We start from the raw sequence: 24,310 nt of genomic DNA, 5'->3' as shown, positions 1-24,310 counted from the left end.
ATGGATGGATGAACGCATGAGTACCCTCATTTTGGGATCACATAACAAAGGACATCCTTGAGACTTACCAAAGGCCATTGATGATGATATGCAAACAAGTAGAAAGAAAGGACGTATGAATCATGCAAAGAGCCTTGTTTATATATGATTGGGCGTGGGGATCGTTGTCATGATTTATCAAATTGATAAAGTGGTCAAGCATCTTGAAGAATCCAGTCGACCTGATGGAATCCAAACCAGCAGCTGATCATGATAAATCCATTGTAGGTGAAAAGTTGTCATGATGGATTGAATTGATAAAGTGGTCGAGCACCTTGGAGGACCGAGTTGAAGTGATGGGAAACCAGCAGCTGATAAATCCACCTTCGCCTTGAGAGGGGATTTTTTGTAGATGACACAAGTATGACCCCTTACCCCCATGCATGTGAATGGCTCTGAGAAAAGTTGTCATGATGGATCAAGCTGATAAAGTGGTCAAGCATCTTGGATTGCCGAGTCGAACAAGTGATGGAAAATCAGCAGCTGATAAAATCCACCTGCGCCTTGAAAGGTGATCCTTTGTAGGTGACATAATTATGACCCTTTGCCTCCATGCGTGCGAATGGATCTGAGAAAAGTTGTCCATGTCATGATGGATCAAATTGATAAAGTGGCCAAGCATCTTGGATTGCCGAGTCGAAGAAGTGATGGGAAACCAGCAGCTGATAAATCCACCTGCGCCTTGAAAGGTGATTTGTTGTAGGTGACATAGGTATGTCCGTTTGAGAAGAACAATACTCTGCTGTAAAGCTGCCATTCGGCGTATGTAGAGGGTAGCCGATAAAGAACTAGGAAAAAATGAAATAAGGATCATGCATGGAATCCAACACTCCCATGCCACACTCCCAAGATAAGAAGACAAAGATATATACGCACCCCTTTTTGATGAAACATTCTGGTTACGTGAATCCCTGCAATATCACATGCGCCATATTCCACGAGACTAGTTGCTTGTATATGACACGCCTCGTCACCTTGCCTCCATGCATGCGAATGGCTCTGAGAAAAGTAGTGTCAAATGCTTAAGCTATATACCATGCCCGTTAACACCATACCACAATCGCCCCTCAGCAATGCTATTGTCTTTTCCTCCATGGAATGCGGCTCTGCTTTGAAATGAGGTGCTGCCTGGCACGATGTCCCCTTGTTTGAAATGACAGTGTATTAAAGAGTTGTCGTCAAAGTGAAAGAGTTGTCGTCAAAGTGAAAGAGTTGTCGTCAAGGTGAAAGTGTTGTCGTCAAGGTGAAAGCTCCAATGTGCATGCTGCTTTGCAATGTGCAATGGTGCAAGTGCTGGAAATCGCGAACGGAAGAAAGAGTTGCTACCACGCGTTGTCTCCCAACCTCGAATCCATCTATAACACAGCCCCGCATAATATAATCTGCCCACCACCTTAGATACCTTTCATTCCACAAAATAATAAACGAACTTACATAAACCATATACACGCTTGTTGTCACTAATGCAAAGATGCATAGACATGTATGCATAAATCTGAGCTGAGCTGCCACTTGCTCACTAAGATCGGAGATGTAGTGCCTGATTCATGCACATCTGGACTTCAAAAGCCTGTTTCAATACCCTTTAACAGAAATTACATGACTTTGACCTTCCCAAACACCATTTTAATGGCTTCATCATCTTTCTCATCGATTCCGCTATTCGTAGACACTGTTTTGATTTCATTTAAACCACCTTCTTAATATGGAAATTTTTTCTTATATTACACTTCCATGATTCCCCCCATTAGCATCGCTCCAAGTTGACCGAGTGGTCTAAGGTGTCAGACTTAAGATCTGATCCTCGAAAGAGGGCGAGGGTTCAAACCCCTCACTTGGAAACATATAACTTTTGACTCGTCGAAGATTTGTGGGTCACGTGATCTGGTTTTTGAATTCGTGTATCTTGTTTTGCGTATTGAGAATGCCTCGCAGGCTATGGTGGGTGTATATATAGGCCAAAACAATGTATGCGACAAGGGTTTGTTCCTTGTAAATAGAGGAGTACCCATTTTACTTGCAAGGTCTTGTTGTGAGACAACCCATGTTTTATGCATGACATGATTGTATAGTTGGGCGTAAAAGTGCATACGTCGTGGATGTAATGCCAATCTTTTCTATTGTCGCGGTATGTTTGAAGCATTCAAAAATGGATGCATTACCTTCACGCGTATGCATACATGCTATCTCGATATAAGGATAACAGGTAAAAGGGTTGAATTGGTGATTACGTAGTTGTAGCTTGTAGTGATTGACTAGTGAGGACAAGATTCTTTGCAGTATCAAATAAAGCGGGGGTAATCGTGATGGATCGCTGTTGATGCCAGATCAGGCTTAAGAAAGGTGTGCAAAGGCTGATAGAGAAAAGATGGTATTGCCGATTCAGGCTTGTATTTGAAAAGTGGTTTGAAAGAGTAAAAGTGGATGAAAGGTGACGAGCTGACAAAAAAGGTTGACTTGAGAGGTGTTCAAGATGTTGGATGACAAAAGATGTGATGATAATTCAAAGAAAGATATGCCTCAAGTAGTTCTCTTAGCTTGCAAGGTTCTTGACAGAGATTTCAGATAAACTCAAAAGGTGAACGGGAGCTGTTTATCCCATCTTGGTGTTCCTATACCTAATGATGCTTAATCCTTATAGCGTTGGCATGGAAACAACGTCCTTAATGCTATTATCGAAGCATGCGTCATGGATGATGGCACAGGGGATGTCACTTGAAAGTAAAAGGTAAAGATGAAACGCTGCACGTCATTGGTACAGGGATGAAAACGGATACAGAGATGGGGATACAGCAAAGGAAAAGATGTTATTCAAACAATGATACGAATTGGGTCGCGATTTTGAGGCTGCATTGTGGATAATGTAAGAGGGTGCTACGTTGAAAGGTGTCAAAGATAATTGTCAGCAGCACGATGTGATGCACGAATGGTCACCCGATAGACGAAAAAAGTGATGAATGTATGCCGAGATTTGAATGGTTCCGAAAATAGATGATTGTTCTTGATGTTTGATGGCGCATTCATGCATGAATGTGGTAGAATATGCATGCACATGTTGACAGGTTGCACATAATGATGGTTGCTGCGGTAAGATGGTAGGCAAAGATAGCTTTAAAAGGTATGTAACCACCCCTCAAAAAGTAGACGGATACCCTTCTTTATTACCATGAGACATGTAATCCATGTCCCTGCGTAGGCATATAGTTTGCATGCTGCAGGGTAGAAGGTTGTGAAAGTATACATGATGAAAGGATGGCACGGCATTTACCTATGCATCATTTCTGGTGGCAATGCCCGAGAGTATTTGGTTTTCTTATAGATCACCATTTACAAGTTCTTATCACAACATTCAAATGGATGCATCAAATATCAATGTCCCAGTGGTTTCGAGTGATCCAATAAGTGGAACTCCATCGGAGTAACCCACCATAATCCGCAAGTAACTAGGTAACCAAGGAAACCAAGTGAATCGGTCAACTTGGTCTAGTAAATCGGTCAAGCCAATAGTGTGCCAAGCGATTTGATCGTGTTGAATTCTTACTTGCTCTAATGCCTATTCCAAGTTGAATGAGTTACTAGCCCAAGTCATCCAATCACTAACCCCAGTCAAATGAATAAAGCAAAAGGTTACATGATTGGATGGGTCAACATTTGGTGTTGCTGCTGTCCAAAGATAAAAAAGTACGGCTTTAGGGTTGTCTCTACGCAGCAGCACATCACTTGTAGTAATAGAAGTCCAAATCATCTCTTTGTAGCAAAAGATGCCTATTAATCACCATTACGGCGATACAACAAGGTCGAGAATTGTGGGGTTGGTCACAAGGAAACATAGATGATGAAGAGAAATGGCATGATGTTTATTACAATAAGGGGGTATCTTGGATATGTATACGTGGCGAAGGATGAGCCACAGGCAGCGGTATAATGTCATCATCACCAATAGAGCACGTTGCAGAAGAAGCAACGATCGAGTGCAGGGAACCAAAACCAATTCTTGTCAAAGGTGAAATACTGAAAAGACGATGAAAAAGATGGCAAAGAGTTGACAAAATGGTGATGGAAAAGGCGCCAAATCCTAACGAATACCTGTCAGAGCACCTTACCCACCCATTCTAGTCGTCAAACCATCACACGGTTTATGCATGGCTTATTGTTGTGTAAGGCATGGATCACGTAATGCTGACTCCGAATGGAATCATAACCCCCACCCACATCTTTTTTCTTCAAAGCTTTGAATGTTACCTCGTGTGTTGCCCCGTCTTTTTCTCTCAAGGTCGGTTACACGTACTTCCCAACGCCTCTTTACTTTATCAGCATTCGCCATGGCAACAAAAGTCAACAAGACCGATTCAGAATGGAGAGCCATGCTTTCTCCCGAGCAATTTAGAGTGTTGCGTCAAAAGGGTACGGGAAATGGGTGCAAGTCAATGGAATGTTTATTGAACGAACACTCTTAGGCACTGAACCTCCTGGTACTGGTGAATACAATAAGCATTACGACAAAGGTAAGTTGAGTAGTGGATATGGGTATGAAGGTGATTCTCACGCGTGGTACAATTGTCAAGGTGTGTATCATTGTGCCGGCTGTAATGCACCGCTCTATGTTTCGGATACCAAGTTTGACAGTGGATGTGGATGGCCAGCATGTAAGTAGATGAGTAAGGATCTTTATGGATGAGCTGCTGATAATGCATTTGGGTATATGAATTATAGTCTTTGACGCTATCCCAGGTGAGTCATGTGGGGTAGGGCTGTGGACGTTAATCACATGCTTACATGATATCTTGCAGGTGCTATCAATCGCCATGAAGACAACTCTCTTGGTATGAAGCGGATTGAGATTACTTGTGCCAACTGCGGTGGCCATCTTGGTCATGTATTCCAAGGCGAAGGCTTCAACACCCCTACAGATGAACGTCATTGTGTAAACAGTATTAGTTTGCGTTTTGCAAAATAAATGAAAGATGTCATAGAGCTATAAGACAAGTCGTTGGTTGAGATGGCAAAGACCTAAGCGGTGGTTGACCACTTTTTTCCCTTGTACAATCAGCAAAATCCACGCATATGGCTCATCCACTCATTGTCATTTGTGTGTATTCATTGTCATCATTGTGCCAAATGGCTCTTTTTTGCCGAGCATCAATATTGGCTATATATACCAGCACGATCCCTCCATCGCTTGTGCCACTTACAATTTCTTTCTGCAAGGTACATTTACATTGTCTCCTTTTGGAAGAGGCTACATGATAGAGCAGGCATACATTTGGGGGCCCTGTACCTGGGGTCGTCGGGGCTGCATGAAAATATAGATAACTTTGTTTCTTCATTTCCCACAAATCTCAAACATATGAGTCCTTCGACCTCGGACACCCTTTTATCAGACCAACAACAAGCAATCACAATCAAATGCAGCAACGATTCCTCCCGAGTCAAGGTGGACTTTATTCGACGCATTCCTACCGAGCTATTATGCACGGTGCTTAGTCATCTCGATCCCAACCATCTTGTCACCGAATGTCTATTGGTATCCCAACTATGGCGTGAACGCTTGTTGCATTGTCCAAAAGTATGGTCGCAAATCAGAGTGGATCGTATGGAGTTCAGTCCTCGTGCTCTCTTGTTGGTGGGCAAGTACATCCAGCTCCTAAAAGTGCATCATTGTGGTGGTCGTTGGTTTACTATGCTGTTTGAATACATGATTGCTGGTGCATTCCCCAAGCTACGCACACTGAAACTCTCGCCAAGTATGTTTCATGCATTCTTTTTATATTGATGCACATGGATGGGCTAATGTGTGAACACCAGTGGGACGATATCACATTGATCAAAGGGTCACCGAAGAAGGCTTGCGACATTTACAAGGATCGTTAAAGACGCTATGTATTGAATGCCCGGCAGGCACCCTCCTCAATTTGCAATCCATCTTTACAAGTTGTCCTCAGCTCATTACGCTTGACTTTTGGCATACAGCTGGTCTTGGTATCTATGATCCATTGCCATACATGGCATCATTAACAACATTGACAGTCGTGCAAAGAACAACCGTTTTATCCGAGGAACCACTTCAACGGATCGTGGATGCTTGTCCTAATCTTCAACGTCTCAGCTTACGACTATGCGAACCATCCCAAATGGCTTTTCTTGTACGCAGCTTGCCCAAGCTTGAGATTCTCTATTTCAACAATTATGGCGCATCAGCATTTGCAAAGGATCCAATCACTACCGATAACCAGCCAACAACCATTCAAGACCAGCAACCTGTTGGGTTACAGCACCTTGTAGCTGATGCCATGCACATTCCTGATCTTATCGAGGTGTTACAGACGCATTGCAGCACATTAGAGACACTCGTTCTTGACATGACAGGATCAACAGGCAATGAGTGGAGCCAAATTGAACGACTATTGGAACGTCCTTTGAATATGATAAAGTTACACACATTGGAATACGACGCACAGTATATGGATCATGGGGAAAATGTTCTTGAATGGCTGCTGGCCGGCTGTACAGCTCTTGAAAAGGTCCAAATATCACGTGTCTATGATACCACCAATGATGACGACGATGATGAAACCCACCATAGCCATCAAAACACCATTCTTTTCCAGCATCTTTCTCGCATGTCACGACTCAAGTATCTTTCGCTGCAAGACATTGATAATGTGGATGGATTGGAAGAATACGCACGACATTTGGGGAGTCTTGGATCAGCGTGTCCACTTGAAAGCCTTATGCTTCATGAATGCATGTTGACTGACAGGCATCTCAACGTGCTTGGCAAGATACGAACGCTCAAAAACATCAACATTTTGTATCCTGACGATTGCATTTCAACCACAGCATTGAATCGATTCTTCTCAAGACATCACCATGGCTCATCCGTGCTGGCACGAGTAAAGCTATTTGCCGTCAATTGTGCGACTCGAGACACGCTGGCTGCGATCGGCAAGATGCCTGCACTAGAATCGTTACTCTTGTACTTTCATGGAGGATCGAGGATATCCAAGCAAGATGCTGTAGAGTTTGCTGAGCAACATCCACACGTTAATCTTAAATGTTTTGGAAGGCATTTTGAAGAGTCGCAATAAAAAAGGTTCTTGTCCATACGTTTATTGATCAGTGATCCACTTGGCCACCATTACCTTTCCTCATGTCGCCATGACGACGCTGTTGCTGATCAACACTGTGCCCCCACCTTTGAAGCTCTAGAGCAGCTGACGGCGATGCCATCCCCCGCTCCTATTGGCTATTCATGGTCTCATCCACCGGTACCTCTTGTAACTGGATTCAATGTTTAAAACGGCGAGTATAAAACCAAGATCTTCTCACGCTCGAGCGTGGGTGGAATTATGCACATCGCGTATTAAACATCAGCACCGACCGAATAAAGTTCCTAGATTTTCTCACGACAGGTTTCAAGATATCCTTTGTTTCTCTTTCACATTTACAAACCATGTCCCCTACTCTCGAAAGCTTTGTCACTGTTGCTCCTGAATCCCACTTTCCTATCCAAAACATCCCCTTTGGTGTCTTTTCAGCCGCACAAAATGTAAGTCCATCCTATTGTCTGTTATCACTCTTGCTGACGAATACCTTAGGAAACCCCTCGTGTTGGTACTGCCATTGGCGACTTGATCCTTGATCTCCACGTTATTGCCCAAGCTGGTCTCTTGGATGGCATCGAAGGTTTAAACAACCCTGCTAGTGTGTTTGGACAGGTATAAAGTGGTTATCTTGTGTTCATGGAAAAGGAGATTCTTAATACGCGTGTCGTATAGTCTACCTTGAACGATTTTATGGCACTGGGTCGTCCCACTTGGCGTGCAACTCGTGCTGCTATCCAAAAGATCTTGTCCAAGGATAATGCACAATTACGTGATAACCAAGAACTAGTGAGCAAGGCTCTTGTCAAGCAAGCAGATGCACGTATGCACCTCCCTGCAAAGATTGGGTAAGCTCACGATGATCTTTTTTTGTCATTTGTTTTACTCATAGCTACGTTACATAGTGACTATACTGATTTCTATTGTTCCCGTGAGCATGCCACCAACGTTGGTATCATGTTCCGTGGCAAGGATAATGCTTTGCAGCCCAACTGGTATGGTTGATGGATTGAAAGGATGGGCATGTGAACCAACTCTCTAAATGTGTGTGTGTGTGTATTAGGCTCCATATCCCTGTTGGCTATCATGGTCGTGCTTCATCCATTGTTGTTTCTGGTACCGATCTTCACCGCCCTGCAGGTCAACGCATTACTCCCCAAAACAAGACTGAGCCCTTCTTTGCCCCATCTGCCAAACTCGATTATGAGCTCGAAGTCGTACGTGTATACTATTATGGATGATTGAGCAAGGCTCCTAATGTATATTGCAATAGGGTTGGTTTGTTGGTACCGGTAATCCTCTTGGCAAGCGTATTGAAGTGGCTGATGCAAGCGAACACATTTTCGGCATGGTCCTTGTAAATGACTGGAGTGGTAATTATTTTTAAAGCAACGCTTCAAAAGACATGCTCACCAACTTTTTTTTTCTGCAGCACGCGATATTCAAGCGTGGGAATATGTGCCACTTGGTCCATTCCTTGGTAAAAACTTTGGCACCACCATTTCTCCTTGGATTGTCACCTTGGATGCTCTTGAGGAATTCCGTGTGAGTGGTCCATCACAAGCATCCCCTGAACCTCTCGCCTACTTGAAGGAAAATAAGGATACTGCATACGACATCAATCTTGAAGTCCAAATCAAGCGTAAGTTGTCATGAGCCATTTCATTCGTGGATGTGATTGTTGACTTGTTTTGCGTGCGTGTATAGCATCCAACTCATCCGCATATGAACGTGTCACCTTGTCCAATCTAAAGTACATGTATTGGTCTGTCACCCAACAACTCGCACACCATACCGTCAATGGCTGTAATATGCAATCCGGTGACATGTGCGCCACTGGTACCATTTCTGGACCTGTAAGTTGCCCACAAATGTATGTGACATTTGCGAGATCTCACTGTTTATTCTTTTAGGATAATGAATCGTTTGGCTCATTGCTCGAATTATCATGGAACGGCACCAAAAAGATCAACTTTAAGGATGGTAATGAGCGGACATTCTTGGAGGATGGTGATGAAGTCAACATGACAGGATACGCCAAGAGCTCTGCTGGTTACGTTATTGGCTTTGGTGATTGCCGAGGCAAGGTCTTGCCCTGCCTATACCAATAGTCCTATTCAATACAACAATAAACGACGTTCAATGTACAAATAGAGGATTGGATGGCTCTTGAAATATGTGTTTGTTGCAACCCTCGCCTTTAAGAGTCCAAATTAAGAAGGTTTGCTTGCATCAAGGGGTGATATCAACTTTGTCACAGCACTCGATCACTCTTTCCTGAGACAAGATTAAAGTGCAAAACCAAGACCAACACCACGCTATTGATTTGTTGTCCTCTAGTTTTAGCCTGGATGAAATGTGGTAATAGCCAAGATGTATATACATTGTAGGACTACTCAATAAGGCAGAATAAGGGGGTAAGACTATAAATACGCTGGAAGCTATCTACCCAAGGATACACCTTTCTTGACCGAGTCTATATAAAACATGAAGAAAACCATCCATCTGGGTCTCATTGGTGGGCAATTCGATCATCAATATACCTTTGACCTTCAAGGCTATGTATGTCTCAACCTGCCATTGAATGCTACACGACCTCCATTTGCTCAACTTAAACGTAACCTTAGTTGACGGTGCATGATTTCCATTCTACATTATGTCTATTCAATGAAGCTGCAAAGAGACATCCACCACCTGGTCACAAGGGGTTGTGGTGTACCACCCTATTTGCATTCTGGGCATTGATAACCGCCATCACATACACCATTTGGATGTACATTTTCAAAAAGACCAATGCCTTCATTCTATTGATGGTGCCGAGTACAATGCTTCTCACGACGCTGTTGTGGGTATGGCGATATCGACGTATGCAGCGAAGGGTAAGGCCCAACTTTTTTTTACATGTCATCGTTAATGCCCTGCACTAAAAACCCCCAAGTTCCAAAGCCGGCTCATTGAATTGTGCACTCGTATCAATGCAACCGAAAACATTCGAGGTATCAATTATCGCTTGATGAAACGTGGTGTTGACATGGTGACACAAGCCGATCAAGCAAGGGCTGTGTGGCATGCTTCCTATGCAAGTATACACAGACCATCATGATGATGCTGCATAATCGATTCTAATTTCCCCCCTTTTTTCACCTCCTTTGCTATTATAGGCATTGTTGATTGAATTGGATGATCGTTATCTTGCCCTTGGATCGAGTCCATCTCAACGTCTAGACATGACTACTATTCCAATCCCATACCGACCACCATCACCACTCCCACCGGTTGCCTACTCGTTGAAACATGATGATGATGATCCGTATAATAATGATAGCAGCTTTTTTTATGACAAGGAGAAACAATAATAGATGATGACCGATTTTATAGAAATGGTTGGATTATTATATTGTGTCATTGATTGCGAGGAATTAGAGTACATCCTAAAGGATATACAGAATACTATAGTGTTGAGAATGCGAGGGGTGTGGTGTGGGGGGGGGATAAAAGGGGATAGAGAGATTGGGTGTATCATACAATGCGTCGTCGTTCAAGCAGGCGCCGCTTTCTTTTGGGCATACGCAAAATGGACATTTTCAAAGGTCTTGTATTCATCCGCTTCACGCCAACAGGACTCCATTTTGTCTTCGTATTCTTTGAACGGCATATTGACTGATCGACATATCTTGGGACCAAGTGCATGATAATAAGCTTGCCATGATTGGAGCGCCAGTTGACCAAGCTAAATAAAAAAAAGCATCGTTTATCATCCACATCCATCCATACACTATGCGATTGGTATCTTACCTTGCCAGCCCACTGACCACCAGGACAAGAAATAAAGGTAGTTTGGATATCTGTCAAACAGCTGATCTTTTCAAGTTTTGACTTGAGAGTACGGCCAGCGTAAGGATCAATGTGTAACATCTGCATGACTTGAATCAATTGCTGATTCAATTCTCGGGTATTGGGACCAACTCGATACAGCTCGGCATCCACCTCGGTCAATTCGATCCAACCACCTGGTTTCAATACACGCGCCAATTCGGTTAATGCAGACTCCCATTGCTCGGCTTTGATACCCATTCCAATGAATCTAAATAAAATAGCAACAATGAATATCCCATAAGCGTGCGTATGGGGATCACAACATACCGCATGAAAATATAGTCAAATGTGTCATCTTCAAAGGGCAAGCCGTCGTGTAGATTGAGCTGGTGGAATGTACAATTGGAAGGCTTAATGTCGTTGGGGAACATTGGGCTAATGTCGACACCGACTACTTGTGATTTTGGGTATTCGCTTGCAATCTCCATGGACCATGCGCCTGGGCCACATCCCATGTCGAGGACTTTGGCGCCTTTTCGTAACACTTCGCTCACTGGGGCTAGGTAGTTGCTAAATAAAGAAATGAAAAGCAGCCGTGAGAACGGTGAAGTCCCTTATGCAAGGGGGGTGGGGTCACTTGAGTTGTGCTTATTTACCCTTGGATAGCGAATCGCACCATGAAATGTAAGAGATGCAAGCGGCTCACTTCATCCTCATCACAAGGGAGCATGTACGATGATGCTGGCACCAAATTATACTTGCGACCAGCTATCCACACATATTGATGACTATTGGCACTGTTGTTGCTATTGAAACTACTAGTCTGACCTGTTGTTGGCTCTTCATTCACCGCCAATGGATGCACAGCTGTACTCAATGTCGTTGTACCACCTGATGTCATATCATTTGCTGCTTGTTGTTGCGATGGTAACCCATCCGAAGGAGCACCACCACCACCAGCTGTTGATGCTGCTGCTGTGGTGGAAGAGGTATGACGAGGAGGAGAAAACACTGGGTTGTGGTCGAATCGGAAAGTGGAGAATGCACGCAAAGGTTTAAAACGAGCACGTGCAGGCTTGCTGTTGGTATGCGATGTAGTGCTAGGTGATGAGTTCTTCCGCACTTTGACACGGCCGTCAGATGGCATCAGCACTGGTAATGGATACTCTCGTTGATATGGGTTCTGTGACCGTTGCTGTTGATGGTAAGGTGGTTGATCACCAGGATGGTGCCACGAGGAGGATTGCTGAGACGGATAATAGGTATTGGTTTGGCTGACGGTACTTGGACTTCGTGGACGGGATTGTTGACTGCCCATGATATGTTATTTGCTATTTGGATATGATGGAGGAGGAATCTAGAAAAACATGAAGGGGGTGGTCGATTTCGGGAAGAAAAAAAGTGGAAAAAGAGGTAGAAAAAGAGCGGAAAGGGGTTCACCGAGGAACAGAATAAGAAAGCGTATTTCACTGTGGAAGAGGAAAGAGAGAGAAGGGGTATGTGTTTGAGCGGGAAAGCAAAAATGTTTTATTGCACACTTCATGCGTGTTGTACAATCGATCAATCAACACTCTGCCACAGCCGGGTTTCGGTGGCAACAGCATCGTGCCCAATGACCTTTTAGAGCAGCATGTCCACACATCAATCCCCTGCCACTGGGTATGCAGTCTCACTTCATCATCCACTCATTTTGTTTCATTATCATTATCATTTTCTTTGTTGTAAGAGGTAATAATAGTATACAGTAGGATTTTGTTCAGAAAGGCTGTGTGATGCCAGGGTAGCTTTTGAATCACAAAGAATCATAAAAAACCCACAATTTCATCATTTGAGAAAAAATATCGAGAGGTATGCCGTAGCATCCTCTACAGATAAGTTTCCTACTGTATGGATAAAGAGAAAAACAAGGGTGCCTGGGTTGGACGCCTTTTTATAAACGTGCTTGGCGGGACGTGAAAAAATTTTTCTCTCTCAAGCCTCGTTGTCCGACGCAGTCCCTGCTCACTCGGGCTTGCAATTGGATAGTTTAGCGCCCTCCATTCAATGACTAGTGGTAGACTTGGATCATTACTAGACTAGCGTTGTGCTGATATCCATCACTGCCATCTCCGATAGCAGGTTGACACTTTTGAATCCACACGCTGGATCCTTTCACGTGAGTGATATCCCACAATAAGATCGACAATGCGTGGATCGTTCATGCAGACTTTAACAACGGCACTCTATGAATGCGATGGGGTTTCTTGACCATGAAAAGTACATCCATCACGAAATGGGTTGATGACCCTACCTGCTACATGTAATCAAAAGCTACCTCCCTCATTTACAACTTGGTATATATAACCCTATCCTTCCATCCAATGTACCAAAGTAATATCCAAATCCAAATCCAAATCCAAATCCAAATCCAAATCCAAATCCAAATCCAAATCCAAATCCAAATCCAAATCCAAATCCAAATCCAAATCAAATTTGATTGTATTGAAGCAAATTGCTACACGTAAATAAAGCTGCTTTTATACAATGACTATCTTTTGTTCGCTTGAAAAGGAAGTAAGCCAAGTTGCTGCAAGTAACTTGCGACAATGGAGTAGACCCCCTTGCTGATAGAAAGTGCTGTTACGTTTGGTGGTGGCAGACGAGTGGAGGGTGCAAGAACGTGTGTTGTAGTAGAGTGACAAAGTTGTGAATGCTGTTTGATACAATGAAGTGAAGCCTTCGCTAACGGCAACTGCTGGAATGAATGCTGTTACGTTTGGTTGTGGAAGAGAAGTATGGAAGACATCGTGTTGTATCAAGGAAGGCACGTGTTGTAGCAGAGTGACAAGAAGGCTGTGTACACGCCATGGATTTGCCATGCAGTCAAAGGCAATCGGATCAAGACAGTTGTAGGATTGACATGATGAGTTGAAGGAGGACAATCGTTCGCAGGTGGTAATTGTACTTGAATGGGGCAGCAGTTGGGAATGGGAGGAAGAACTGGAAATTAAGTAGATTTTTCTTTGGATGATGTTCCTTTGTTTGAGCGTTGCTCATTCAAATCCCATCGAACCAAGAAAGTTGAAGGATGGATATGATGGGCTGGAGCAGGACAATCGTTCATATGCATTGGGTGGGGCAACAAAGGTGAATGAGAGGAACGGGCTATTAGCTGGCAGTTTACAAATAACTTACCAATTTGATTCTTCTGATATTGGATGATGTTTCTGTGTTTGAACGTTTTTCAGTCAAATCTCATCGGATCAAGAAAGTTGAATGATGGGCATGCTGGGCTGGAGCAGGACAATCGTTCGTGTGCATTGGATTGGACAACAAAGATGAATGGAAGGAATGGGCTATTAGCTGGCATTTTGAACTATTCCTAAATAGTGTACAAGAATCATGCATCGCCTGTGCTGAATGACTCAAGTTACACAAACACGCCCTCTGCATCTTTTGCTCTATTATAGTCATACTACTTTACATTAAACAAAGACCACTTCTCATATAGCATCACCCTTACAGCATATGTGAAACATAAAGGTGCCTGTATCTCCAAACTTTACAATCAAACGTGGGCTCTTTAATAGATCAACGTGCTTGTCGGGGTCAAAGGAATCTTGTGTCAAAGTATGAAGTTCATCGTGGGCGATCCCAGATTTCGCAATGTCGCTACCAGCCAAACTGGATCCGGGGCTCAACCTCTTTCGACGACGACCAAAAAATATTTTTTGGGCTAGTTGCGACATTGAACGTGAAAATTTCACACAAGGTGCTGTTGGCCAAGCCGAGCCCATTGCTCTATTCAAAACTCCACGTTTCATTGTAAAGTTTGGAGATACAGGCACCTTTATGTTTGTAAGCGTGATGCTATATGACAAGTGGTCTTTGTTTAATGTAAAGTAGCTAGACCCTGACAGAGCAAAAGATGCAGAGGGTCGTGTTGTGTAACACAGCTACGTTTGCATGAATGAAAGGGTCAATGTATAATTACTTTATGGATCATCTAGGAATAGGCATGTATTGCTAGCTAACAGCCACTTTTATCCAATCATCATTGTTGCGAGATCCACTGCATGGGAACGATGCTCCTGCTCTAGACATTCATTTCCATGATTAAAGTAGGTTGATCCGAGCTGATTTGGTTGAGCTGCGGTCAAAGAGAGATTACATCACTCTGGACATCAAGCACGCTCGATGTAGCTCAACCGATGTAATCTTGTGTGAGCGTAACTCAACCAAATCAGCTCGGATCAACCTACTTTAATCACGGAAATGAATGTCTAGAGCAGGAGCATCGTCCACCTACAATAGAATGCACAAAAGTTGGGAATGCACCAAAGTGGCCATTAGCTGCCAATGTATGACATAAAAGTGAGAGTTCCGTACCTTTCATGCATTGTCCCTGAAGTCCTGACTTTTTAGCTGAGTTACCCAAAGAGGTCCTTCTGCATCTTTGGCTCTCCAGGGTCTAGCTACTTGGCAATGAACAAAGACCACTTCTCATATAGCATCAGGCTTACAAACATAAAGGTGCCTGTATCTCCGAACTTTACAATCAAACGTGGGGTCTTTGATAGAACAATGTGCTCGGCTTGGCCAACTGCACCTTGTGTGTAAGTTTCACGATCAAGCTTGCCAATCCCAGATTTCGCAATGTCGGTACCAGCCAAACTGGATCCAGGGGTCGACCTCTTCGACGACGACGACCAAAAAATATTTTTTGGGCTGTTTGCGACATTGAACGCGAAACTTTCACACAAGGTGCTGTTGGCCAAGCCGAGCCCATTGCTCTAATAAAAACCACACGTTTCATTGTAAAGTTTGGAGATACAGGCACCTTTATGTTTGTAAGCCTGATGCTATATGAAGAGTGGTCTTTGTTCATTGTCAAGTAGCTGGACTCTGGCAGAGCAAAAGATGCAGAAGGACGCCTTTGTGTAACTCAGCTACTTTGCATGACTGGAAGGATGGAAGGATGATACTGTATACCATTGACAATTGCCCATGGATTGCGAGCTATTAGCCATTTCCTCACAACCGGCACTGTTTTCCACTCTATGACATGTGAGCGATTCTCCTGCTCCAGACATTCATTTCCATGATTGGATTATCTTGATCCGAGTTGATTTGACTGAGCTACGCTCAAACAAGATTACATCAGTTAAGCTAGATCGACAATGCCATATGTGTGGATTGATGTACTCCCTCTTTGACCGTAGCTCAATCAAATCAGCTCGGATCAAGAAAGTTGAACGATGGAAATGATGGGCTGGAGCAGGAGAATCGCTCACATGTCATAGAATGCAAAACAGTGTCGATTGTGAGGAAATGGCTGATAGCTCGCAAGACATGGGCCATTGTCAATAGTATTCAGTATCATCCTTCCATCCTTCCATTCATGCAAAGTAGCTGAGTTACACGAAGACGTCCCTCTGCATCTTTTGTTCTGCCAGAGTCCAGCTACTTGACAATGAACAAAGACCACTTGTCATATAGCATCACGCTTACAGCATATGCAAAACATAAAGTCAGCTGTATCTCAAAACTTTACAATGAAGCGTGGGGTCTTTATGAGGACAAACCTGCTTGGCTTGGCCAACAGCACCTTGTGTGCCAGTTTCACGATCAAGGCGGCCATTCCCAGATTTGCCAAATGTCGCCACCAGCCAAATTGGAATCGGGTCGACCTCTTGAATTTTTTTTCGACGACGACGAAAAATATTTTTTGGCTGGTAGCGACATTTGGCAAATCTTGGAATGGCCATGACGAACATGAGACTTGGGCAGTATATGCTTTCGACCCCGCCGAGCAACTCTTTTCTCTTAAAGACCCCTCGTTTGATTGTAAAGTTTTGAGATACGAGTACCTTTATGTTTCACATATGATGTAGGCGTGATGCTGTATGAGAAGTGGTCTTTGTTCATTGTCAAGTAGCTGGACCCTGCTAAAAGTTGTGTAATAAACTGAGAGGGGCAGGGCTTGAAGGATTCTTATTGGTGGAGAGTGCATGATTGACACTTTCCCCTATAGTAAGGTCCGCCTATGGTAGACCCTTGGGAACTTTTTTGGATGAACCATGGTATGGATAGCAAGCCAAAGTGATCAGTGCATCCAAGACTATGAGCGGTGATGGTATTGTTTGTCTCCAGGGTTCGTTCTTATGTAAGATTATACATACAAGGTTTTGTCCATGCTGATAGTTGTCATAGTTAAGCATGTGCATGTACTCATGCCACATGGTATCAGAGCTCACTCCTAGACGTAACGATTTAAGCTTACAATGGACCATGCTTCTGTAACAAGCACTGTTGTTGGGTACCATAACTATGGGTTTATTATCTTTGAGAACGCAAGCGTCTATATAAACATGTATACAATCCCTTTCTGCCACTGCCTATCGTATATCCGCATATGAATAAGGGAGCTTTAATGAATGTAATATGGCAAAAGGAAAAAGCGTCTCGATACAATGATGTAGGTAATCCAATCTCGCTTTCCAACTTTCTAATTTCTATCCATCCTTTCATTTCAGAAGCCAACCAGTGGACCACATAGGATCAGCGGGTATCATTGTGTCATTGTATTCTTGGCTGCTGCCGTCATAAGCACCTTCATCCATGATTGCAAACTACTTGCTGAGCATGCCTTGACTTCAACATTCCAATATCATCCATGGCGGCAAACCATCTCTCGTCAAAGATACAAGCCCTCTTATCCATGCCATCCAATCCATCATCATCCTCAACCGTATCCGTGTGGAATAATCCATCTTCCCTGCTGACGACGTGCCAAGCAACCCAAACGACATTTCAAGATCACCTGACACTATGCTTGATTGCATCCACCCATCCATAACCATTGCAAGCCCAACATGTTGATAGAAAGAACTTCTTTGATCGCTCCCTTTTCCATCCGGCTGTTGGTCTATCTCTTTCTTGGTCATTTTCATTGCAGCTCAACCAGGTGAAGATTGCTTGTATTGCGGTGCATCTGATAGCTGATATGGGGATCATCCATTGGAAGTCGTATGCATCAAACCAAAGTTGCCACGCGTAAATAAAGCTGCTTCTATGCAACGGCTATCTGCTGGTCCACGCAAAAGAGCTGTAAGGCAAGATGCTGCAAGTAACGTGAGACAATGGTGACCTTGCTAATAGCAACTGCTGTTACGCTTTGACGTGTAGAGGAGAGTACGATAGCGTGTTGTTGTAGTAGAGTAGAGTGACAAGATGGTGAACGCTGTTTGAGACAATGGATGAAGTGAAGACCTTGCTAATGGCAGCTGCTGCAACGAGTGCTGTTACGTTTGATTGTAGAGAGTGCGAGTATCAAGAAACGCGGGTATTGGAGTGGAGTGTACACGCCATGGACTTCTCAATCAGTCAACGGCAATCGGATCAAGACAAGTGTAGGATTGACATGATGAGTTGAAGCAGGACATTCGTTCGCGGGTGGTAGTTGTACTTGAATGGGGCAACAGTTGGGAATGGGAGGAAGAGACAAGAGGCCGGGAGTGGAAGGAGTGAAAATTAGAGCTGTCATGCACTCATTTATAAATCCATGTACGTTTTTCAATCATGAGATTGCCCCTCTCGAACTTGAGACTTTCACACAGATGCTCTAAGGAAAGCTGATCAACTTTGTTCTCATAATGACTCCAAGCTTCTATTTTGAATGATAGGATGTAATGTGGGAGAGGTCATGAACGGAGGAGGATGGTAAATTCCGTTCGTGTAATAAAGAGGAATGTCATCGATTTATTGTAAGAATCATCCATGTGAAGCAATGCTTTGCTAACGAGCAACAAGTGTTTTAATACATGCATGATCAGGATCCCTTTATGATAATAGGGTCAACTTTTGAGCAGGTTATGAGGTATATCGCTCAAACATCAGCTGGGATATAGCATTGCTACTAGGTCATTACTACAAGGATGAGATCATTGTTGGGAATTACGTTATATTGATCGTAGAACCTCTTTACGTGGTGGGGTCGATCTGCCAAAGTCAAACATTGTTATTGCTATTTTAATATCGGATGAACGCTTCCTAGCACTTGCAATTGGTTGAGACACCAAAAGGGCACCTGATTATATCAGCAACCAACAATAATAATGGTGCCTATTTCCAAAAAGAATGCCTTGGATTCCTCGTATGGCACATTTCGAAGAAATTACTTAAGCAGCACCGAAATAGCTTATCGGCAAGCGATCCCGGTGACTGGTGATACTTTTTCTGCGACGAAAGGGAGAATCGGGTCGGCGACCCTGAATCGACGAGATCGATTGGGTACTGGTGATCCGAATCGTCTGTGCTTGCCACTTTCCATTTCCATTGTCGAAAATCTCGATTTTGGTTCTCCGGTTCATGCAATTGTATAAAAAGTGTGTTGCATGGCAACCATCAGCGTATCATCATTTCACGCATCGTTTCTTCTTCTTCCATCATACAATAACTTTGCCATCATCATGGAGATGCCTGCACCCATTCCACGTTCACCCAGTGACCAAACCTTTGTCAATATGGCGGGAAGTAGTCGCCCCACATCTCCCAATCCCAAAGGCGGTGATCCATTCTCCCATCACTATAATGAAGCGTTGCGCCTAAGTCCAATGCATCTTGATCCTGGTTACTTTGATCGCTCACCACGAGGAAGCTTTGATCCCATGTTGCCATCACCTATCATTACTTCAGAGCTCCAAAAAGGCCAAACCAAATTCCATATGGGCAATCCTGCACCATTAGGTAAGGTATCTAACCCCTGCTTTTTTTTGATGATTCCTTCATTGCTCATACGCATGGGTTTTTTTTATGCTATTAGCTCTATGGTCATTCGCCACTGTTACCGCTCTCCTTGCCACATTCAATTTGTTCTTGCCTGACCAACCAAATTCCATTATCCTCCCAACGGCCCTTATGTTTGGTGGCCTTGCACAATACATTGCAGGATTCCTGGACCTCTTTTATGGTGGAAGTTACACCGCTATCATCTTTGTATCCTACGGTGCATTTTGGGCCGGCAACGGCTTATTGATGCTCCCCAGCGTTGCAAGCAGCCTTCAAGCCTACACGTCTGAATATGACGTTAACCGCGCCAACGGCATTTACCACTTTATCTGGGCAATTTACACACTTTTGCATGTTGGCATGTCCTTCAAGATTAAGAATGGCACCTTTATGAATACATGGCAAGTATACATATGATGAAAGCAGTTATCCACATAGGATCATTCTAACATTTGCTTTACAGGAACTTGACCATGGTCTTTATTACCATCCTTTTTGAGGGTGTCCATTACATGACCAACATTACTGGCCTTTTACGCTTTTCAGGAGTATCAGCCTATCTTGCAGCTCTTGGTGCATACTACGTTGGATTAGCCGACCTCATGCGAGAACAAGGTGTTCGTATGTGGGTTGGAAAGTACAAGTGGAGTGCTAGTAATAAGTAAAAGTTGATGTTGTATTATAAAGTTGATACATTGTAAATATTTACACGGATGGGGATTGTTGTTGTGAATGTAAATGATCACTTTGACTAAATACAATGGGTCCAGAGGATGTCCAATTGTGTTCGGCGGTGGATGTTGAGCTTGCTTGGCTTGATCGATCATCTCCATCATTCATCTTTAGCTCTTCATCTTCTCGTTCATGTAAAGGTGGTTCAATCGTAATATTCAAATCCGAAAGACGACGCATATCGACACCTGATGGGAAGTGATGCTTCAATCGTTTCTTTTCAATCTAGGATACACATATGGATATTAATCGTCTTTTGTGTACATTCATCAATCATCATCGTCTTACCAAGAGTGCTTGATTCTCCAACTTTTCTTTCATGTCCTCAAAGCCATAAAGGCATTCATGGATAAAATCGGCCAGATCTATTAAAAAAGGTGCTCCTTGTCAAATCACTTGCTCTCAACACAATCCATGCAAACTTACCAACATCATGTGATTCTTGATCATCATCATCATCACCGCCTTTGCCAGCATCATACTTGACATCACCATCTACAATGCCTCGCCAACCATCGCCCAAATCAACGACTTCATCTAAATCTGAGTCTTGTTGTTGCTGATGTTCTTGTGTTGGTTTTTTGTTGGGAGCGTTCAATGCGCTGATGCTGCTTTCAATTCCCACAATACGCTCCAATGCTTCTTCCACATCATCATCAATGGTATCAATGAAACCGGTGACAGGTCCAGGAGACACTCGTACGTCGTAATAAACATAAATCTGATCCTCAAAGTCCACATAGAATAAACATGGCACATTGTGTCCTGGTGCCACAGCATACGAGCCTGTGAGTAGTAGTAAGGTTCAATATCAGTGATACATCAAACATACACACATACACCCATGCATTGACTTGCCTGCTGTAAAAGCGCACACACGACCTTCAAAGGCGAATTTGACCAATTGGAATTTGACTTTGGAATCTCCTCCTTGTTCCTCAACACGCTGACTCCAATCAATAAGATATGTGACACCGTTCCAAGCACACGCCACAAACAATTCAGCTTGTGTCTCCTCCTCTTCTTCATTGTATTCGATATCCTCATCGCTCCATCCTGTCGTAGTATAGCTGCTACGTCGACTGCTGCTGGGCTCGGTATTCGAATGATTTGCTGATGAAAGACTTATATTATCCACACCCGAAACTTCAGGATGTTGCTGCTGGTGTTGTCCCACATCTTCATCCAATTGTTGATGGTGTTGAGGTGATGGTTTACTTGTAGGGTGATGATGTTGCTCTTGTTTATCATATTCGCTCGTGTCGGTGGGGACTCTTGATAATTTGGACGTTGGGCTATATGCTGGTGATCCGGTGTTCGAATGAGGAGTGGGCCCTCCTGATGGATATGGTTGTTCAGGTGCAACAGGTGGTGATGGAAAGCGTAGCTGTGGCGAACTTGAAGGTGTTTGAAAGGCTGACAATTGACGAATGGATGATTGTGCAGTGGGAGGACTTGGCGATAATAATGCAGACTTTGAGATATCCAATGTTGCCAAGCTGAATAATTTGTGTGTGATAAAGAGATTGCGTTCTGAGATCTCCCTCGTACTCAAATCATAGATGCTGAATTTACCTATGGCCAAGAAGGGTAAGTGATTGATCTATGCTGCACCTTTCTTTCATAAACAAAGAAACTTACCATCCATACTTAGCATGCCGACATGTGTCCCTTCTTCATTATCTTCATTGTCCTCTTCGCCATCACTGTGCAATGCCAATCGTTTGCCAATCACAATCTCGGTAGCCACAGCGCCATTGTCTTCGCCCATAATATCATCACCATCAACATCAGGCCAATTTTGTACCACATAACTCGATCGATTGATGTCTTCTCCTGCCACATCTTGGATCTTGCCCTCGCAATTGACAATGATATTATCCGCTTCCACATCCGTTTCCACTTGCACGGGGACATCTTTGGTACTGCTGTTACGTTGTAAAAAGGTGCGAATGGTTTGGGTGGCCTTTCTCAGATTGGATAATGGACCCTGATTGGCGACCGAAGCTTTGGGTGTAGTTGACATGTCATCTTCTTCATCCTTGTTGGAAGTCGTTTTAGGCTTCTCCACATTGACTGGTGGTGTTGTTGTTGTCGTCGTTGTAGTAGTGGCATTGTTGGCTTTGGGTGTCGGCATCTCTTTGGTCTGATCAGGTGTACCAGGCTGTGATCCATAATAAGATGGCTTTTGATGTCGACCATAAAATGTCCTTGGCGTGTATTGTGGTGTAAAATCACGATTGTAACGGTTGCCATGGCAGTCGATAATGGTGAAGGTGTTTCCTGGTTGCGCAACAAGTAGAATGGGTTCATTGGGTCTTTCGGGATGGGTGGCAATCGAAAGGGATGTGATCTATGTAGCATATCAATATGAATTGAACCAAACAATACACACACTCACATCCTTAACATACCTGGCCATCGAATATCCACACATCCTTATCCAATAAATGTGCCTTCTCATCCAATGTCTGTGATGATTTACGTGCCAAGTTGTCGGTCTCCTTAACATCCTTGGATCGTGAAGATTTGGACCATGCCATGCTCTTTCTCAACACGTTCGTCTTTTCCTTTGGATCCGACATGGGACTTTTGGAAGTGGTGATGAGCTTGGGCTTGTCTTTGCCGGAAGATAATCCAGTGAATGATGAGTGCAATGATGTCGATCCATGTCCTTGTACGCTGTTGGTTGCTGACGAAGATGATGGCGTATCAATCGCCTTGAGAAGTTCAGAGGCTGCTGTTTGCAATTGAAATGCATGCAAAATACGATCCGTGCGCGCCAAAATCAATTCATTCAGTGAGTCGCCGTCTAATAGAAACAATACTATTAGTCGATGTTTTCCATATGTGTGATGTTGTTGTGTTTTACCTATATCAGCAATAAGGACCTTGTTGACATTGACAGGTACATTGAGAGTCAAACTCGGCTTTTGTAGGTTGTAGATGGATTGTTTGTCGCTTCTGAATCCTTCATCGAGACCAGCACCTTGTGCCATCATTGTACGTCGAAATGCTTGGATACTCGAAGTCTCTGATGTGCGTCGACCATGTTTGAGATATTCTTCGGCAGATAGATGATGTCCCAAGTGGTCCATGGTAGCGCCTGCAGGATGACGAGGTATATCAAGTACGTGTGCTTGTCCTTCAGCATTGATACACACCACAGAGTTCTATGTATATGAAACCTTTGTCAACATTGGACCCCTTGACCCATCCGCTGATATGCACATCATACCCTTCCCCAGTTCCTTATGTCACCAATAGCCAGACACGTGATCTAAATAGCATGTCAGTGAACTATAATCCTCTCTTGCAAAGCATTCCCCTTACCGTTCCAAGACCTCGACACACATAGGTAGGCAGCCCATTTGCACATTCCCCTTTGAAGATAGCTAGATCGCCGCTCAAGTTACCAATGACAAACTCGTTTTCCTGCAAGATAACATGTTGGCTTGATCGGATGAAAAAACATAGCAAAGACTTACACCGTCATTGTCGACATCGCCAAGCACCAGGGCGTGTGGGTTCATGTTGCCAGAGAATGACCATTTGAGACGATTCACCAGCGAAATAGTTCGCATAGTTGTTGCGGGAAGGAAACAACGCCGTTGTCGCTGTTATGCAAGAGCCAAGTTGTGAAGAGAGAAAAAAGGTGGAGACGCTCTTCTCCGATCCTTCATTCCATCTCACGTCCTGTTGACAACAACCATCATGTGATATAGCATATTAGACATACACACACAAGTAATAAACATTCATTATTGAAGAGAATGAAAAGGAATGGTTTATGCTCTGCGTCTTGTTAACAAAGAAAAAAAGTACAACAATGATGATGGTATAATACTATA

The 24,310-nt window shown here is 43.6% G+C and overlaps 9 protein-coding genes and 1 non-coding gene across 10 annotated transcripts; 8 read left to right on the top strand and 2 right to left on the bottom strand.

Moving 5' to 3' along the window:
• Positions 1-1,796: 1,796 nt before the first annotated feature.
• Positions 1,797-1,883, top strand: O0I10_008230. Its single transcript has one exon. It is a non-coding gene; the product is annotated as a tRNA-Leu (tRNA).
• Positions 1,884-4,361: 2,478 nt separating this feature from the next.
• O0I10_008229 (peptide methionine sulfoxide reductase B2, chloroplastic) lies at positions 4,362-4,996 on the top strand (the record flags this gene model as incomplete). Its single annotated transcript, XM_058488236.1, has 5 exons — positions 4,362-4,443; positions 4,497-4,544; positions 4,605-4,685; positions 4,753-4,770; positions 4,830-4,996. The coding sequence occupies 5 exons, from the start codon at positions 4,362-4,364 to the stop codon at positions 4,994-4,996; spliced, it is 396 nt and encodes a 131-aa protein (XP_058340921.1).
• Positions 4,997-5,386: 390 nt separating this feature from the next.
• Positions 5,387-7,127, top strand: O0I10_008228 (uncharacterized protein; the record flags this gene model as incomplete). Its single annotated transcript, XM_058488235.1, has 2 exons — positions 5,387-5,783; positions 5,845-7,127. The coding sequence occupies 2 exons, from the start codon at positions 5,387-5,389 to the stop codon at positions 7,125-7,127; spliced, it is 1,680 nt and encodes a 559-aa protein (XP_058340920.1).
• A 365-nt stretch (positions 7,128-7,492) lies between these two features.
• Positions 7,493-9,253, top strand: O0I10_008227 (fumarylacetoacetase; the record flags this gene model as incomplete). Its single annotated transcript, XM_058488234.1, has 9 exons — positions 7,493-7,588; positions 7,638-7,757; positions 7,818-7,990; positions 8,048-8,137; positions 8,206-8,359; positions 8,416-8,515; positions 8,575-8,784; positions 8,850-8,998; positions 9,056-9,253. 9 exons carry the CDS (start codon positions 7,493-7,495, stop codon positions 9,251-9,253), a joined length of 1,290 nt encoding a protein of 429 aa, XP_058340919.1.
• Positions 9,254-9,629: 376 nt separating this feature from the next.
• Positions 9,630-10,498, top strand: O0I10_008226 (uncharacterized protein; the record flags this gene model as incomplete). The annotated part of the gene is made up of 4 exons (XM_058488233.1): positions 9,630-9,704; positions 9,770-10,021; positions 10,081-10,221; positions 10,304-10,498. The coding sequence occupies 4 exons, from the start codon at positions 9,630-9,632 to the stop codon at positions 10,496-10,498; spliced, it is 663 nt and encodes a 220-aa protein (XP_058340918.1).
• Positions 10,499-10,680: 182 nt separating this feature from the next.
• Positions 10,681-12,276, bottom strand: O0I10_008225 (uncharacterized protein; the record flags this gene model as incomplete). The annotated part of the gene is made up of 4 exons (XM_058488232.1): positions 10,681-10,872; positions 10,938-11,226; positions 11,286-11,528; positions 11,615-12,276. 4 exons carry the CDS (start codon positions 12,274-12,276, stop codon positions 10,681-10,683), a joined length of 1,386 nt encoding a protein of 461 aa, XP_058340917.1.
• A 2,327-nt stretch (positions 12,277-14,603) lies between these two features.
• Positions 14,604-14,888, top strand: O0I10_008224 (uncharacterized protein; the record flags this gene model as incomplete). Its single annotated transcript, XM_058488231.1, has 2 exons — positions 14,604-14,795; positions 14,844-14,888. The coding sequence occupies 2 exons, from the start codon at positions 14,604-14,606 to the stop codon at positions 14,886-14,888; spliced, it is 237 nt and encodes a 78-aa protein (XP_058340916.1).
• Positions 14,889-16,410: 1,522 nt separating this feature from the next.
• Positions 16,411-16,707, top strand: O0I10_008223 (uncharacterized protein; the record flags this gene model as incomplete). Its single annotated transcript, XM_058488230.1, has 1 exon — positions 16,411-16,707. One exon carries the CDS (start codon positions 16,411-16,413, stop codon positions 16,705-16,707), a length of 297 nt encoding a protein of 98 aa, XP_058340915.1.
• Positions 16,708-19,414: 2,707 nt separating this feature from the next.
• On the top strand, positions 19,415-20,392 carry O0I10_008222 (uncharacterized protein; the record flags this gene model as incomplete). Its single annotated transcript, XM_058488229.1, has 3 exons — positions 19,415-19,685; positions 19,762-20,128; positions 20,191-20,392. 3 exons carry the CDS (start codon positions 19,415-19,417, stop codon positions 20,390-20,392), a joined length of 840 nt encoding a protein of 279 aa, XP_058340914.1.
• Positions 20,393-20,432: 40 nt separating this feature from the next.
• On the bottom strand, positions 20,433-24,043 carry O0I10_008221 (uncharacterized protein; the record flags this gene model as incomplete). The annotated part of the gene is made up of 10 exons (XM_058488228.1): positions 20,433-20,684; positions 20,748-20,824; positions 20,886-21,245; positions 21,339-22,034; positions 22,101-22,812; positions 22,874-23,271; positions 23,332-23,632; positions 23,698-23,739; positions 23,793-23,894; positions 23,948-24,043. 10 exons carry the CDS (start codon positions 24,041-24,043, stop codon positions 20,433-20,435), a joined length of 3,036 nt encoding a protein of 1,011 aa, XP_058340913.1.
• Between the last annotated feature and the right edge of the window lie 267 nt (positions 24,044-24,310).

This window comes from Lichtheimia ornata, assembly GCF_029851405.1.
Source record: "Lichtheimia ornata isolate CBS 291.66 chromosome Unknown scaffold00043, whole genome shotgun sequence".
Taxonomy (NCBI): domain Eukaryota; kingdom Fungi; phylum Mucoromycota; class Mucoromycetes; order Mucorales; family Lichtheimiaceae; genus Lichtheimia; species Lichtheimia ornata.
The sequence above is the reverse complement of the archived record's forward strand: the minus strand, read 5'-3'. Positions and strand labels throughout refer to the sequence as shown.